The sequence below is a fragment of the Pelecanus crispus genome, chromosome 2 (genome assembly GCF_030463565.1).
Source record: "Pelecanus crispus isolate bPelCri1 chromosome 2, bPelCri1.pri, whole genome shotgun sequence".
Classification (NCBI taxonomy): Eukaryota; Metazoa; Chordata; class Aves; order Pelecaniformes; family Pelecanidae; genus Pelecanus; species Pelecanus crispus.
The window spans coordinates 82,200,747-82,218,073 of record NC_134644.1 but is presented as its reverse complement, the minus strand read 5'-3'; the positions used below and the strand labels follow the sequence as shown (position 1 = coordinate 82,218,073).

The 17,327-nt window shown below is 41.9% G+C and overlaps 1 protein-coding gene across 2 annotated transcripts in view; it reads right to left on the bottom strand.

The window, feature by feature from the left end:
• Positions 1 to 8,779: 8,779 nt before the first annotated feature.
• Positions 8,780 to 17,327, bottom strand: part of BCL2 (BCL2 apoptosis regulator) — a 92,662-nt gene continuing 84,114 nt past the window's right edge. The window contains exon 2 of one of the 2 annotated variants that reach the window (XM_075705907.1): positions 8,780 to 8,914. In XM_075705907.1, the coding sequence (XP_075562022.1) occupies positions 8,780 to 8,914 (135 nt within the window). The remainder of the gene's footprint in view (positions 8,915 to 17,327) is intronic. The other variant, XM_075705905.1, reaches the window with a different exon arrangement.

Sequence of the window (17,327 nt, the reverse complement as noted above, 5' to 3'; positions counted from 1 at the left end):
AGTTGTGACAGGACAAGGGGCAACGGTTCAAACTGAAAGAGGGTAGGTTTAGACTGGGCATAAGGAAGAAATTTTTTTATGATGAGGGTGGTAAGACACTGGAACAGGTTGCCCAGAGAAGTTGTGGATGCCCTGTCATTGGAAGTGTTCAAGGTCAGGCTGGATGGGACTTTGTGCAACCTGAGCAAGAGCCTTTTGACAAGTGAGCTGTTTTCAGGTTTTTTGAGTAAGCTTTGAGTAAGTCAGGGATGGTTATTTCCACTGCAGCAATAACGTACAGTCTAGTTTTTTTGTCCATTTTAGTGCTGAACGCAGCATTTTCTTCTTTCACAATTTCTGATGTAGTTGGCCCAACAAAGACAAAGATTAAGGGTCTATCAAAGCTGTTGCCACGCCAGTGTGAATGAGTAACTTTGTGGCCTCAGTCAGTGGTCAGTAATAGACCACATGCATTGACCTTTTATGTGTTTGCATCAGATATGCTTGTCAGTTCACATGTATAAGACATGAAACTTATTGTGTTTCAGTGGTACAATAAATCCAATTTGGGGATTCATGCTACTTGACTGAGCAGTTTTTGAAGGAATAGGAAGCAGTTGCATGGCGTGCATTTACATAAATGCATTACACGAAGTGCAGCTCCAGTGTAGCCCCTGCTGGATCAGTTGACCAAATTTTTTTTTCCCCTACCGTAAATTATCTTTCTGCCACACAGCTTTATGGTGAATGGGATAAAGCCTGTTTGTGCCATTCTAACTAGGTGATGCTGGATCAGGTGTTATTCATCCCCCTACAGCCTGAGTAAACACCTTAGCATGGGCTGTGGCTGCTTTGACAGAAATGGCATCAAGTGTCTCTTCATAATCTGGATTAAACTATCTCAGCTCGGTGGTCTACCAATGCAGAGACCACCACAGTGCTCATGATCACAGTCACATAGCCTGAGGTATGCACATTGGACATTATTGTTAACAATCCACTAATAGTATAATCCACATATATTACACCTTATCTGCCAAAGGGTCTTGAGTGTTCCCAGAGAGGTGAGAACAGTAATATTCTGGAAGGCATAGGTGGGAAAGGGAAAAGTTTACTTACTGGATATATTAAGGATCAGTAATCTTTTTAGAGTGGTAATATACAGGTGAGGAGAGATTTAAACCTGCATGAAACTCCAAGTGATCTCAAGAAAACTACTAACTAGGGCATTGGACAGCATCTCTGACCACGTAGGCAGGTGTCTGTAGTTTATCAGATGGACAAAGAAAGATTCATCTCCAAATAAACAGATTGGCTGGCTTTTATTTCTGTCACCTGTGGCTTTATAAAGCTTTGCACCAGTACTGCCTGCTCCAGATGCACATTTTTATCTGTATGACCAGGACCTTGTTTGAGTTTGAGTGCAGATTTCAGAGATTCTCACTGTAATCAAGGCATTGCATTCCCACCGCTGTGGTCATGCTTGTAATGGGAGTTCTGGAGGACACATGCACAAGAGGACACACTAACGCATTTCTCCAGGATATCCAAGAGGCAACTCAGTACATTTAAAATTAGTTGCACGGGTCAGTACCAGAACAGGTATCCCCATCAGAGAGGAAGAGGCATCTTCTGGTTGAACTAATCCAGAAACACTTTTCAGTATATGGCAGGATAGCAAGGAGCGTGCCTGCACCTTGAGAAGTCCTGAAAAAATTAGATACTGATGGTTTTTACTGACTTGCATATTTATCCCTTTGAGGTGTTAGAGAGCTATTCTGAACATTTTCAGTACTCACGCTCAATTGTAGTGGGGTGCGGTAAACTGCAGACTATGATGGGATGCTTCAAGAGCTGCTTTGTTGTTTGACCACCTGGGCAAGTCATGTTCTTGCAGTGCACAAATCTTGACTACTTGGTCTTTTGCCCTGAGTAAAATATCCTCAGAGGCAGTTCCTGATACCAAAAAGTTACTTACAAGCAGAAGGCTAACTCCTCTTAGGGTCGGGTGTTACGTGAAACTTAAATGGCGTGCAGTTGTTATCTGGCCCTTCATACTGGAATAAATTTCACTTTGTATCCCTTGCAGTCTCCCACTAAAAATTTAGTAAGCTAGGGGAACAAAAGCAGGAGCTATAGGTACTACAGGACTGAGAGCCGTCCGCTGCAGAGGGACTGCAGCGCACTGCCAGCAGTGCAGCTTCTGTGGAGACTTACAGTGCTTGAAACCGTTCGAGTATATTTTGAGAAGGGAGCTTTCTGGTTTTGGCCCAGCAAAACTTGTTTTAAAGGTGCTCCTACCTAATTTTCAGATAGCTGAAACCCACTTCAGTTATCAGGTCTAATGTTCATTTTTTCTTTATCCAGACCTCTTCTGTTCTCCCCATCTGTGCACTGTGCTTGGTCCCGGTGCTAAGGTAGGCATTTAATCATGGGTGCTTGTCTGTTAGCTGTTTAGAAAAACTGGAGTCACCTGACCAGGCAGAAAGAGGAGAATCACTGAACTAATTTATCTCTTTTTGCTGAACTCGGTTTGCCTCCCTAGGGAAACTTAATCCCACCTTCCTTGGTAGGTTTTAGGTAGGAAAAAGTGCTGAGGCTACTTTCCTCCAAGTCCTTTTCTTCTCTTTTCAGTCTCACAGAATAATGGGGGGAAAATGGCAGTACTTGCAGAACTGCAAATTTGCTTACCTTCTGCCTCGCAAAGGTTTTAGTAACCTTGCTCTCTGCTGGACGGTTTAATCCCAGAGCCCAGAGGACAGAGTCTATTAGTTCTGTTCTGCTGCTGTTGCTGCTTCTTTCAGTTCCAGGCGCACTCCCTCCACCTTGTCTGTCTTCAGGGACACAGACAGAGGGGTAGACGTTTTGTACATGTGTCTGAATTGTCCTCGAAAGGCATTAAACTACTAACTTCAGGCACTCACAGCAAGTGCATCTGTGACAGCACAGTGCACACACTAGGCTGCAAAACCCAGTCAAGAAGCTGGGTGAATTCTTAGGGCAGTTAAATACTCATTACCTGAGCTCATTTAGCTATGTACTACATGAACTAAAGCCACAGAAGGTATGTGGCAAATACTGCGATTTGAGGGTGTCCTGGTTTTGGCTGGGATAGAGTTCATTTTCTTCCTAGTAGCAGGCATAGTGCTGTGTTTTGGATTTAGTAGGAGAAGAATGTTGATAACACGCTGATGTTTTTAGTTGTTGCTGAGTACTGCTTATGCTAGTCAAGGACTTTTCAGCTTCCCATGCTCTGCCAGGCGCACAAGAAACTGGGAGGGGGCACAGCCAGAATAGTTGATCCAAACTGACCAGAGGGCTATTCCATACCATATGACGTCATGCTCAGTATAGAAACTGGGAGGGGGTGGCCAGGGAGCAGCGATCGCTGCTCGGGAACTGTCTGGGTATCGGTCGGCGGGTGGTGAGCAATTGCATTGTGCATCACTTGCTTTGTATATTATTATTACTATTATTATTATATTGTTATTATTATTATTATTTTACTTTATTTTATTTCAATTATTAAACTGTTCTTGTCTCAACCCAGGAGTGTTTCTCACTCTTACTCCTCCGATTCTCTCCCCCATCCCATCGGGGTAGGGGGAGTGAGCGAGCGGCTGCGTGGTGCTTAGTTGCTGGCTGGGGCTAAACCATGACAGAGGGCCAGTTAATATGAGCCTTTAAGAAGCAAAACACCTAAATACCTGCTGGAAGCCAATCATAACTGTAACAAACCTTCAGCAGTAACAAAAATACTTCTTTCTCTCCTGTTGAAACTTGCTAATATGCTTTTCCATCTCCTTTCTACACGGACGAAAAGTAGTTTTAGGAAATAAATAGAAGTGTCTTGCTGCACTTTCCACAAGACGTCAGATGTATGGGACAGCGGAATGGGTGACCCCGTCCTTGGGTCCCAAAGCATATGGTACACCTCTGGACTGTATTTCACACAGCGGCAGCTTATCAAACGTGGGTTATTGCATCTCCGTGCACAGAGGCCTTTGGGGAAGGCTGGAGAATACTGGCCAATATTGAGACGAACATGTCAACAGAACTATCAGGAAGGAAACATTATGTTTCATTTATGGGATTACACTCAAAATGTTTGAGTAGGTTTTTTATCAACAAATCCTGAACAATGCAAATGCAAAACAAGTAAGTCACAGTGTGCTTTATTATTTTTTCACAATATTAACTAGACAGACATGGAAAGTTTAATGGCAGCATGTTCTTATAACATTTTAAAGACAAAGAACAACATAATCATATTAAATGATGATAAACTGACAAACTACCATACATACATCATCCAAAGGTACTGGATAAACGGTATCTGCTTATGTACATTTATGCTGGTGATAATTAAAATTCAAATATTTAGAAGAAAAAGAAAAAATACGCTATTTAAATTATAAAAATATACAGTTTTTGTGTGGAATTCTTAATGCTGTCTAACTTTTTGAAAAAGATTTCATTGTGTGATGAAGCTGCATTAACTTATAGGAGTGTGATTTAAACCAAATACAGATTAAATTAGCTCTTTTGTCTTCCTTCTATATAGCCTTGTTTGAAAGAAAGATAGGAATGAAAAAAAAGCTGGGCTTTTGTAATGAGAAAGAATTTTTATACTCATAAATCAAAAGACGTTTAATTTTTCATATAGTACTGAGCCATAAACTCGTAATACAAATGAATCATTTTCCTAGCTTGTTTAAAGATAGAAGAAAAAAAAGATAGGCTTTAAACATGCTACTTCACTATACTTTTAATCAATAGGACTTCTAGGTTTGTGGAGTGCAGGTGCACAGCTAAGCACAGTGTCATGCTTCAGGGTCAAAGCATGCAGTCCTTATGTATAGCTGACTCCCGCTGCCTCGGCTGGGGAGACTGCGTGCATGCAAGGATTGGGGGTACTGGGTCTGTATTCTTTGAACTGCATCACCTTCATGTTGCCTTTGCACATCTGGTTTCAGAGAAGCTTTTGGGTTTTTTTTTCAGAATTGTTCCTTATTAGTGCAACCCTACTCAGGCTTGTGTAATCCCCAATCACAACAGCAAACTGATGAACTTTTATAGTGATTGGATAATTTTATAATAATTTGCAAACAATTTTGTAATTGAAAATTTTTAGTAAATTATAGTCATGTAGTACACACATTTGTAGCTGGTTTTAGTTAAAAGTTATTTTCAGACCATCTTGGGTGAACTCCTGCATCATATGAAACTCGAGATTTTCTTAGATACCAATGTCATTCTCCGTATCTTCCAGCCCCGTTCCTTATCTGTATATTCGCTGTTACCTCGACAGCCCATTACTCCTTTGGTGGATCCAGTACTTGTTCTATTAAGAAATGTCCTCTGTGTCAGCTCTGACTTCAGAATACTTAACTTGCAGAGTTTTTCTCTTGTTTTTCCATCTGTTCCTAAGTTACTGACCTATAACAGATCTGAGGTGATCTTACAGATTTTTTTTTGGAAGCAAAATATTTCCCTTTGTTATTTTCCTAATAAATGGAGTGAAAAAGAATTACCGACAAATAAACTGAATACAGCAAAAGTATTTTTCTTAAATTCCTACGGATTTCCTGTTTTGCAAAAGACTGCCTTCAGAATTAACAAAGCTTTATAGTGAAGAATAATTGTGGGGTCTCTGTAATCTTTTACTCTGCCCTTATATCATCCTTTTTCAAGGGAAAGGATGAGAGATGAACAAACTCTAGGTAACAGTCATCTTTAACCAAGGAGATATTTCAGTGATCTCTCCGTTTCCCTCCCTCTTCCTTTGTTGCCCTCTGATCCTCCACACCTAACAAACTTCAGAAGTGTCCCCCTATTTTTATTTTTTCCTTTTACAACTTGGATATGCTGGGAGTGGTCAGCTGTGTGTGCATACATAGTGACAGAGGATGGATTTTCACTGAAGCACAGTCTTGGAGCATGGAAGTCTATAAGGCATTTTGTGAGAAAAAACATCATACGTGAAAGTGTAATGAAGAATAGAAAAGACAGGAATTATTGCAAAAGGAATGCAGGAGTGAGAGGAGAGGATTTTATTAAAGAAGTTCAAGCTTTTATATACATTCAATGTTTCTAATATGTTTCTTAATAAATGTATTATCAACTATCATTATACCTAATGCAGCCACAATACTGTACTATTCTGCAGTCAGGATGGGAAAACTCCATTAGCTCTTTAATAAAATAAAATCATCAACAGTCATCACGACTCTTCTTTTTGCCTAGTATTAACTAATACACTGGGAAGTCCAGTGAGTAGACACAACAGAACACAAAATCCTCAGTATTTCTTTAAAAGTGTATCATGTGTCTTCTTCATATTATTTCTAAAGCAGCTTTAAAAAACTTTTGCCATTGGAAGGTATTAAAAAATAAAACGCATTCAAATTATCCTGGTAGTATAGCAGCACTGGAATTGATAGTTACTTTTTTACTACTTTTGACAATGTAAACCTTTAATAAAATAAACAGTATTGAAACAATTTGAGGTCTAATAGTTCATGAACTTTAATGGGTGTACGGGCACAAATTGAAATGAAGACTAGATTGTGAAATGAAACATTAGCTCGATACCAGCCAACTCTAGTTGTGAAATTGGCTGCAGACAAATTCGGCTTGGAAGCTGAAAAAAACTAAAGTTCACGCTCAATCCACAGAATTCGGTTGCTCCCATTTCAAATATTTTTCATACGAACCCTACACGAGCATGCCCACTTCTGACAGAAGCACTCTGAGAACATTGCAGGTGCTTTTTGTTTGATGGTGGGATTTTTCATTTTTCTTTAATCAAGCATAGTTCACATTTTTGTGTTCTTAGAAAGATTTCTTCTCTATGTTTCTATAAAATTAAAAGTAATTTCAAATCTGAAATGTAAGCTCGCTCCATCTTTGCTCATATGAAGTGTAGGTGCCACGACTAAATAGCAGTAAAAATGCTGAGATGTACAACTCTTAAAAAAACAAACGAAAAAGCAGCTTTGAAGACACAACATCAACTATAGCCTTAACATTGAACATATTACATTCCCAAGTTAATGGAGATATTTTGCATATAATGCCACTAAGTTACTCAACTGAAATCTTGAGGTTGAATCTACAGTTTATTCACTGTATTTTTTCACCCTTAGAGCACTTATGTATTTATTGTATGATACATTTTATCCAGAGCTTTGCAACCTTTTCGTTCTACGTCTGGATGTCCATTTACCCACAAATCCCAGATTCCAGAAGTTTTATAGCAAAATATAGTAGCGCTTGACTTAAACATTTGAAGCTGGACATTTCCATGCCTCGGAGCAGCCTGTGGGACACGCTTCAGACTCTTCGGCTTCGTCAGGAGTCCTGGCCTGCTCCGAGCACACGGAAAGCCCTGCTTTAAAATGCATTGACATATCTGGTTCCAGAACACAGGTCTGTTTATAAAACTGCATACTGAGTACTCTGCATTAATTTTACTTGAGTTGCATTTTGTAACGTGAGCAGATGACTTCACCCCCACCCCCTTTTCCTCCACCCTATTTTCGCTTGAAACAACAGTAGGCACCTGCGTGATGGAGGTGTCAAAGAGTCTCTGTCCAGAGAGAGGATTTGGAGTTTCTTCATCATCTTTTCTTCTGTAGACAGTCTTAGGAAATTATTAGCATGAAATAATTTTGAGGGCGAGGGGCAGGAGGATAAAGCTCACTTTCTTTTCCTGTTATGAAAATGAACTTGATTTTGGTGTCCAGTTTGATAAACAAGGATAGTCAGAGCTAATCTGTAACTCAGCTGAGGTCTGCTTCTTGCCAAATAAAATTAAGATCTTTTTCAACTTTCAGGGATTTAGAGACCACATCTAATTGGTTTCAAACCCCTGGAGAAACCCAGTAAGTAAACAGGATTAGTTGCAGATATGAGCCCACTAAAGTGGGACACAGGTCAGGTCTTCAGACTCCAGCTCTGCTCTGTTGAAGCAGGCACTTAAGGTCTCCTGATGTTTCTGTGTCAGTAGCCGCAAAAAACATTTTACTGCTGAGAAAATCATTGGAATGGCAATTTCCTGCAAGCCCCAAAGATTTAACTTCACACTTCTATTAAAAAAAAAAGTATTTGAGTTGACATGTATTAGGGTATTGTGATTATGACGTGACAGCACAAGTGGTAACTTGAAAACGCATGTTTACAAGGCATAGGCAATCGTATTTCCAACTGTTCTCCTGTAGGGATAGCCAGGTGTCCTTCAAGAAGTTGCCATTTTGACTCCATGTATGTACCATGTTGAATCGTTTACTCCATCAGTTCTTGCCAGCAGGACAGGGTAAGAACTTTGTTCATGCTGACCTTGCCTTTCAGATCCCTCCCAGCCATCCGGAAAAATGCAAGGAAAATCAACACAATTATGCAGCCTTTAGCAGCTCAAGTAACTGCCCTCCTAAGTGTAAGCAGGTAGGTCTTTGTCAGTATATTTGCTCTTCAGAGATAAAATAATCCAGCCAGCTGCATTAATTAAAAAAAGAACCTAAAGGACTTTGAGGCTCATTAAAGTTAAGAATACCAACATGATGTGATGACAGGTACAACTTGCAGAGTTTCTGAAAATAGCAGGTTAAAATGTAAATATCTTTTAATAAATAATTTTCCTGCAATGTAAAAATAAATGCTATTTCCTTTGGCAGTAATAGCTGATTTAATCTTTAGCTGGGAAGTTGTTTTGCTCATAAAATATCATTGTGCTACAGAAAAAAAAATATTATTTTGTTGTTTTGGAGGGCTTTTGTAATCCACGATAAACTGGGTGACTCTACTTATGTCCGAGATAAGCGCCAAGAGTGATGCAAGCTCCCACCAGAACCAGACTCAGGATAGTCTTCAGAGAGATCCAGGAGAAATCGAACAAAGGCCTCATACTGTTGCCATACAACTCCACGAAGGCATCCTAGAAAGGGAAATAATGGAATATCAGAATTGCAGTAACTTTTTCAGAGAGGGAGGACAACTTCTTCATGCTCAATGGTTGTCCAGCAATCACACCGGTACAAACAACCCACACAAACCTGTTAAAATAGTGATTTGGGAGCTATGTTTTTTTGCAGTGCTTAGCACAAAGTTCTCCTGCCTGTTTCTTTACAAATATCGCTGTAATTACTTATGGTCATGACTTCCGCTTCAGGCATGACCAGTCTAACAGAAAATATGAGAGTAGCATTTTTAAATATGAGTACACTATTTTGGCTCCTGAATGTTGTATATACAAACATACACAAAGGAGGTAAATGGACCTTCATTCTCCAAACCTTTCATTTCCACTGGACATGGGGCATCTATATTGCTGGTGGGCTTCGCTGAAAATAAGGCAGTATTTATCTGGTTCCCTTGCAATGGGTTCAGAAGACTATGTGTAGTAGCCACAGATGTCTCTTCCATATGAACTGAAGCTGTTAGGGTTGTGTTAACACCTTTGATGGTCCTTCACAACTGTCACCAAAAGGGGTGACACCTTGGTCCTGTGCTCCTGCTAATCATGCCTTAGATGTGGCAGTGGTCTGGCTGTAGGGTCCGCTGGGCCAACCAGCTGATCCAACAGCCCTGCCTAAAAAGGAGCTGTCTTGCCATGGGGATCGTCTTGTCAGTCTGACTTGCCATCCAGCCTACAGCCAAGACATTCAGCTAGAGGAAGAGGAGGGGAAGCACACAGTGAAGCCACTTCTCATGGCCACCCACAAGTCACCTGGCGTGCGGTATAGGGGGAGTCCTTTCCCTCAGCCCAGCCCAAACCACCCTGCGTTTCTCCTTCAAGCTGCAGTCCTCCATGTATGGAGAGCTGTTTTGTAAAGCTGCTCCAGGAAAGTCTGGAGGTGGGTGCAGGCACCAAAGGGAAAGGCTGTTTAAGTAGCAAAGATAAACTTTTTGTGACTCATAAATACAATGGGATTTGACTGGGCTAATGATTGGATTGGTGATACTCTGCACGTAACACCTTTCTTTCAGGCTGCAATTCCTAACAAACATGAAGCTTCAGAGCATTCCTGAGAGATAGATAAATCACACCGTATGGCATGAGAGCAGTAAATAGCGAAGCTGAATGACTTTAAAAATGTGACAAAACTGGTAACATCATTTAGGGCAACTCTTTTATTGTGCAGCCAGTCAAGGTCTGCTCCCAAACTACTGAGATAGATAAACTCATGAAATAGCTATCTAATGTGGGGGTTTCCATCCCTGCCTTTATTACTCTAGACTTCCCATTTTTGGTAGAAGTTAACATTCTCTGTTTATGTTGTAGTGCCTTTAGCTGTTTTGTAACGTTACTATGCTAGGAGGTAACCTGCCTTCTAAAAATGCATATATGTTATGGTTTACAGCAGGAACTAAGGAGAGAAAGGTCTCCATTATTAGTATAAACCTTCCAGCCAAGTTAATTTGCTGTAAATTATGTAGTTAAATTAGCCTCCATCATTAGCCATCTCTAGTTATTGTCAGAATAAGAGCGTTTGTGGTTTTACCACGAGAGGGCGTGTAAGGTTTTTTAATATTTTGCCATTTTGACTCCTGTTCACTAGACACAGAATGAGATTCAAACAAATAATGTTATTACAGTAAGTAGTATTGGTGCATATTGCAGGTAAGAGTGGGTGTCAGTAGGTAAGGGTCAGTAACAGAATAGCTATAGGCTCTGGCCAACAGATTGACCTGATAATATGACTGCCTCCTGCTATTTCTCAATGCTTGTTCCTCCAGGCAATCATTTTCAGACCTGGGTTTCCAAAGGTATATTCTTAAATGAAAGCAGCTTAACCTTTGGGGGGATTTTTAATGCAAACTCTTCATTCCGGAGAAAATTTGGCAACTTTTGCTGAGCTGCCTGGTTTTTGAAATAGACATTTGCAAACTCTGGCCTTAATATTCTGCTGTGCTGTCGCAGAGCTGAAAAAGCACACTCAGTTTGCTGTTCAGCTTTTTGGAAAGCTGCTTTTATTTCTCCTTAAGGCTATGGAGTAACACAATATCCTAAAACATTACAGACTGGGCTAAATCCTGTTGTCGCCAGTGCAGACTCACTGAGTTCCATGGGAGCTTTGTCTGTACATGGAGTTCAAGATCAGGCCTTATAAAAATACAACAAGGGTAAAGTTCAACACTTGGTGATATTATTATGGGTGGAAAAGAGAGGAAATGAAAAAAAAAATGGAAATGCAAGTCATGTGAAAACATTTTAACGTTAAGATTTCCATGGTTTCTTTCTGTGGGGAAGGTCTCACTTCTGTATATTCATGACAACTGATGCATACACAGTATCAAAATGAGCATATGTTGTGCCTCCCTTCTATCCCAGTTTAGGAACATTCCTCCCAGTTTGTCTGGGAGACCATTTCTAATGATTTGGTAGAGCTCCTGGTATTGTGTATGAAGATGGACAGAGTGTTACATAAAACTTTTAGACAAGGCAAAAGTATGGCATAACCTATGGCTCAAAAGAGGAATGTTAACAAAAAATGTGCAGCATGCAGTACTTTTTCGTCGCAGATTATTACAATAACGTGAACCCAACCTAATGGTGCCTGCACTATATATTACAAGTAGCTCTTTATGATCGTTCCCCCTCCCCTTCTCAAACATCTTGATTAGGCCTATTTCCGAAGCTTGTTTGAACAGCCTGTCACTATTTGTTTAAGTTTCAAACCTGTTTTAAATAAACACATGTCCATTTTATGTACTAAAACAAGGAGAGCGGGGGAGGGAAGTATGACCTGTTGCTGAAAACTATTTTAGCACAAAGAGAACCCTAAACAGAATCTCAGCTGTTTCATAAGGTTTGTCTCCTTCTGTAAACCCATGTATTTGTCACTGGATTTTTGTCACCTAAACCGGTCTGTTTAAAATAAGAGAATCTCTGCTAAAACAAATAAGATTAGGAAAATTGCTTGAAACACTTGATGTCCTCTGAAAAGCACTCTTTATAATGAAAGCAAGGGTCCCCTTGGCAAATAGACTGAGGCAAATTCTGGCTTGGTCAACCTTTCTGGAAGTCTTACACAATTGAAAAGAAAATGGTTACAGGCCTTGCTTTTAAGACCTACCTATTCAAAATCTAATGGAAAGTTATATCCTGGATGTAAAATTATATCAGCGTAGTTAAAAATTATATGGAAAAGAACTCTTCATTCAGCACTGTAAGTTTTTAAAAAGTAATTTTTTTAAGAAGCTTTTATTAAGTCAAATCAGTCCATTGCTGGTTTGCTATGCAACTTTACGTTGACTGTTTCTGTGAAGCAAGAAAGGTGGCAGTGGGGAAGGGAAAGATGCTCTGCCTAAGCTCCTCTTAGCACCAAAGCACCCAAAGTGCCTGGCTCACCTACCTGGGCTTGATTGGCAGGCCAGGAAGCTTGCTCCAAGGGCAGCCCTCACTGCCCTCTTGCCTCTTGAACTATATGCAGGGAGGGCATGGTGTGTTCCTGGCCGGAGTTCCTGGGATTTGCAGGGAGCCCAGGGCAAAAGTGGAGTTTGTCACCCTTGGAGGATTAGGATGCGTAATAGCGCACTGAGTCAGGGCAGTCTCGAAACGATCCAGATCACACTACCCCGCTCTTCTGCTGGCCCAAATTCGGCAGCTCTGATCAAGAAACAAATGTCATCTTTAATTACACAGGCATTCTTTGCTTGCACATTGAGCTGAGTTTGTTCAGTCTCGGTCCTTTTGCAACTCAGCCTTCACCCCTGCTTGGGAGGCAAGGCACAGCTTCTTGGCCGCAGAGAAGTCCGTACTTCCCATAGGCTGAGCCCAGAGAGAGAAGCATTACGGATCTGACGGCTCCTTACTGAAAATACGGAGGGAGAAGGCAGTTTCAGCCTGGCATTTCTGACTGAGGGGGCGGTGGGGAGAGCAAACGCGAGGAAGCAAAGGCTTCCTTTTTCTACCTGAATCAAACAGCTGGTGAGGAAGTGACTTTATTTCCCTCGTTATCATTGGGTTGACAGGATATCCTCTTGAGCCACATTGTATTGAATGAAGAGCTGGTGAGACTTCCATTTTACTGAACGGGAATTGCCTTGTGGCTATTTTACGCTGCCCTCTCCGTGACTCCAAAACAAACAAACAAACACACACTAGCTCCCGGCTTTTGAAGAAACCTGCACAGGTCTGAATGAGGCGGCTTTGCCACCTGGTACAGGGCAGGAGAGGGAATGGCATAAGCTCCGATGCCAAGGTTTAGCAGCCGAATGACTTTTCCCTCACCCCTGCCTCCATACGAACGACATAAATTCTCATAAAAGCTTTCATTCCCAAATGGTAACTCATTTCAGAAAGAGTTTGGGGAGGGAGGGAGGGAGCAGAGAGAGCTGGTTAAGTCGTCCCATGTTTTCTATGCAGTGAAACCTCATTAAAATGTCATCTTGAAGCTAACGAGAAAAGTTCTTGGAACACAAAAAATAGACAAATCTGTAGCTGTTCTTTTCCCAAAGAGTTTATGGGTCTTTTACGCAAGCCTAAGTCGTGAGTACATGCAAATAAGGACAGCTCAGACCTTGACTGTGTTCTGCTGAGGTGTGGTGTTTCATGAGGACGGTATCTTTAGAAAGGCCGATATCTTTTTACGCCTGGGAGTGCTGACATGCTGGCAGTCCAGCCAGGTGCACGTTATCGAATTATAATGGGAAGGAAAAGAAGGTGTCACCACACAAGCCCTGCTGACCATGGGCGGGGAACCTGCCTGGGGAGTGGCTTCAGCACGTGCACCCCGATCAAATCCCCATCTAGATCCGTGCCCACCCCACCCACCCACCCCCCCTTGGGTCTATTCTGAATTCTCTGTTTCCACAATGCCCAATATAGTCTTAGGTGTGCAGCTGATGCGTTAGTTGCTGGCTGCATAACCCTTTTGTTTCTCCAGTGATATCTGAGGTTTCTGACTTTGGACAAAACTGGTTCTCATCACAGTGGTCTTGCCTAACTTCTTTGTTCCTTGTCCTTGCTGTCTTTTTGTATAAATTCTTGCATCGGTGAGCCTGTGATCGTGGGGGCATATCTTGCAAGTCCTAGTCTTGCCAGGCTCTTGCTGAAGTCTGTGTGAATTGAAATCAGTGGAAACATTATCTGCATAAGGCTGACTAAACATGGCACTCAGATGGAGACATCTAAGGAGCAGGGACTAATCGTGGTTAGGTTTGTTCATGAAAACTGATGCATATGCTTAGAAATATATAAATGTGAGTGATTATAGTAACGGGGATGACTATTCCTCCTGTCCACGCTCTCAGAGTGACCTTTCTGGCAGGCAGATTTCCTGCAGACCTCTGCGAGATGAAGGACAAACCCAGGATTTGAGGAATGGTCCAGCCATCTCTTTAAACAGAGGATTCATAAGGTATCAACCATTTAGCTTGCATGGAAATCCATGCCATGTTCAGACTAGGCTGCATTTTTGTTAAACCAAGTCAGCAAGAGAAATGTTTCAGTAATTTAGTCTTGGCATCTCTACTTAATTCAGTTAGATGTGGCTCTGTAATATGCAAAAGCCCAGACGTAGTGGAGGCTGTGTTGTTTTCTTATTCCTGGAAAGGCCCACACTAAAATGAGGTATTTCTGGCATCAGCGTAACAGCTGTAATGTCACTACAGCAGCTAGCTGGTGGCATTTAATGGGTGCCACTTCTGAGGGAGCAATATTAGCATTAATGAGAGAAAGAAGGTGAGAAGGCCTTCTGGACAAAATCCTCGATGTTCAAACAACACGGTCAAAGCTGCTGTACCTGATCCTTCACAATTTTCTTTTCAGATCTTTTGTGGGTTGATAATCCTATTCAACTAATTTGCTATTTGTTTGCATCAATGTTTAGCAGTCTCAGTTTTATTTTCTGAAGGTGCCCTACTTAGGTAGAGTGCTGGAACCTGTAACTCATACCTAGAAAACAAATGTGTCCCTGCACATACTTTCATGAATCTCAGTTGCACCAGGAACTGTTCAGTTTTAGGCCACCTTCTTCTCCTTCTACTCAAATTTATCAAACCCATTCTAGAGAATTTACATCCACATACAACAGTAAACTTAGCAAACACTCATTTATGGATTTGTGGATCACTTTGGAGGAAAGAACAAGCTCCGCAGAGTTGGCTGGGGGACTTGTCTCATCTCGTAACATCGCTCTTACACCTGCATCCTCTGAAAAGAAGCTAGATGCATTAGGACCCCTGACAAATCTTCAGAATGACTTTAAAATGAAAATAATGACAAAATGGGTCTGAATGACAATGCAGGCCTGTTTTTCTCAAAATCTTGTCTAAATTCTCTGTCTTGCTCGTAAATTACTTTCAATATGAGTGCCTTTACACTGGAAATAGCCTACCTAATTTAAAAGCCCAAATCTGAAGATTTGGGTGCAGCGGGTACATTGGTAGTTGAGGGAGATGTGAACACATCCCCCGTTATGTTCCCTGACTGCTCCAGCTGCCCATACCGCTCTCAGGCCGCCGCAAAAGAGTTAAATCACGTAACTGCCTGAGAAATGGGAACCGAAAGTAGCTGCTTGTAGAAGTGCTCAAAGTGCGGCAGCACAGCGTTTGTCATCAAGACCATGGAGGGTTTTATTTAACAAGCAGGTCCAGCTGTGCTGGGCTCAAGGCACAGGTATTAGCAGAGGTAGGGAGGCGAAAGCAAGACAGCAAGGCTGTCAGTCTGGTGAGGAGGGCCTGGCTCGGGACGGCCTCAGCCAGAAAAGGCAGAGCACGTGTGTGAGCAAGGGTGAAGTCGAGCCAGTCTGAGCAGGTTGTCCCATCAGCTGAAACACGAGGGACTAGTCATGCATTTGTCTGCTTCTTGTTTTAACATCCCTCAGGGAAACACTCCATCCCACGTTTGTTGTCTCAACACTCAGTTCTGACCCAAATCCCTTTGGCTTGACTGACGTGTGCTCGGCATTGAGCAAGAGTAACGCAGAGCTGGAGCGGCAGCCTGGGTGCTCCTTGGGGCTCCTGTGGCCACCGGTCATGCAGAGCCACCGGCACCTTCCGCAGAAGTGCCACCCGTTCCTCACGTGACTTGAAGCAGGCTCTTGTTTCTTCTAAATCTTGTGACAATCAACTGATTTACATGAGACAACACAGCTAACCTTATGATAAAGTAACCTCACAATAAATCTGCGATTTAATGAGTAAGTGCAAAGAAAGCTTATGCTGTAGACTTCAATGGACAGTTACACTTCAACCAGCAGCCACCTGGAAAATATGAATTTGCGCATGTGTTTTCTTTGGCAGCCTACACCTCATTAGCAGCCCAAACCATTTCTGCTCACCTGTAAAAGCCTTATTTGGGGCAGAGAAGAGGCAGCATTTTTCGGTCATTGCTTTCTCTTGCAATTTCCTAAGTCAGGCCTTGGGTGCTGTACTCCACCAGGTACTGTGGGTCAGCGCTAGCCGTAGGGGAGGCAGACGTGTCCTGGCAGCCTGATGGAGCGAGCTGCAAGTGCCCCCCTTCCAACATGGAGCATGTAAGAGTGGAGGCCTCTTGGTGGCTTGCTCCATGTTTTCATCATTTCACAGCTAAGTGATAATGGGAAATTAAAATGAGGGGAAGTTCCTGGTCTGTATCTGCTTGGATGAGATTGGTTTTGGTTTGCGTGCCCCCCCTCCACTCCTCCTTCTTGTCCTTTCTGTCCTGTTCACTACTTGTGCAAAAAGCACAAGACCTGAGAGACAAATGGAGGGTGAAGGAGCAGGGAAGCGAATGAGGAGGGTCTGCATAGACTGGGGCAAGTGGGAATTTAGACAAAATGAACTGTCTAAATAGGACAGGTGAAAACTGCCTGTTGCCATAATTAGCTGAATCCTACTTTTAAGCCAAGATAGCTTTATGAGTTGCTTTGCCTTATGGGGGGCTCACAGGTTAGGGTTGGCTGGTAAATCCTGAATTTTTGGGTTAATCCAGAAAGTCCTTTGGCAAACGTTATCAGGTAAGAGCTAACAGGGACCATATGAAAAAACAAGGAAGAGTCAGAGTGTAAGAATACAATTCACAAACAGATTGAAGGACTTTGTTTTGTTATTCAAAACAGCTCAAATTAATTTGCATACACAGTTGTAATCCATTAACTATTACCATTAGATTTATTCAAATGCCACCACGCAAAACCAAAATATGAAGACGCAATAAAATGCAAGCCACTTCTGCCCCTTCACCTCCAACACCAACACCAAAACAAACAACAGGCATCCTACAGGAGAAGTGGGATCTTCTCCCATCCAAAGGCAAGTACCACTAGGATGTTTGAAAGTGACACGCCTCCTACCCATATCTATGCTTTAATTCCTCTGTAAAAAGAAATAATGTCTTGCTGATAGAAAAAAGGGCACAAATT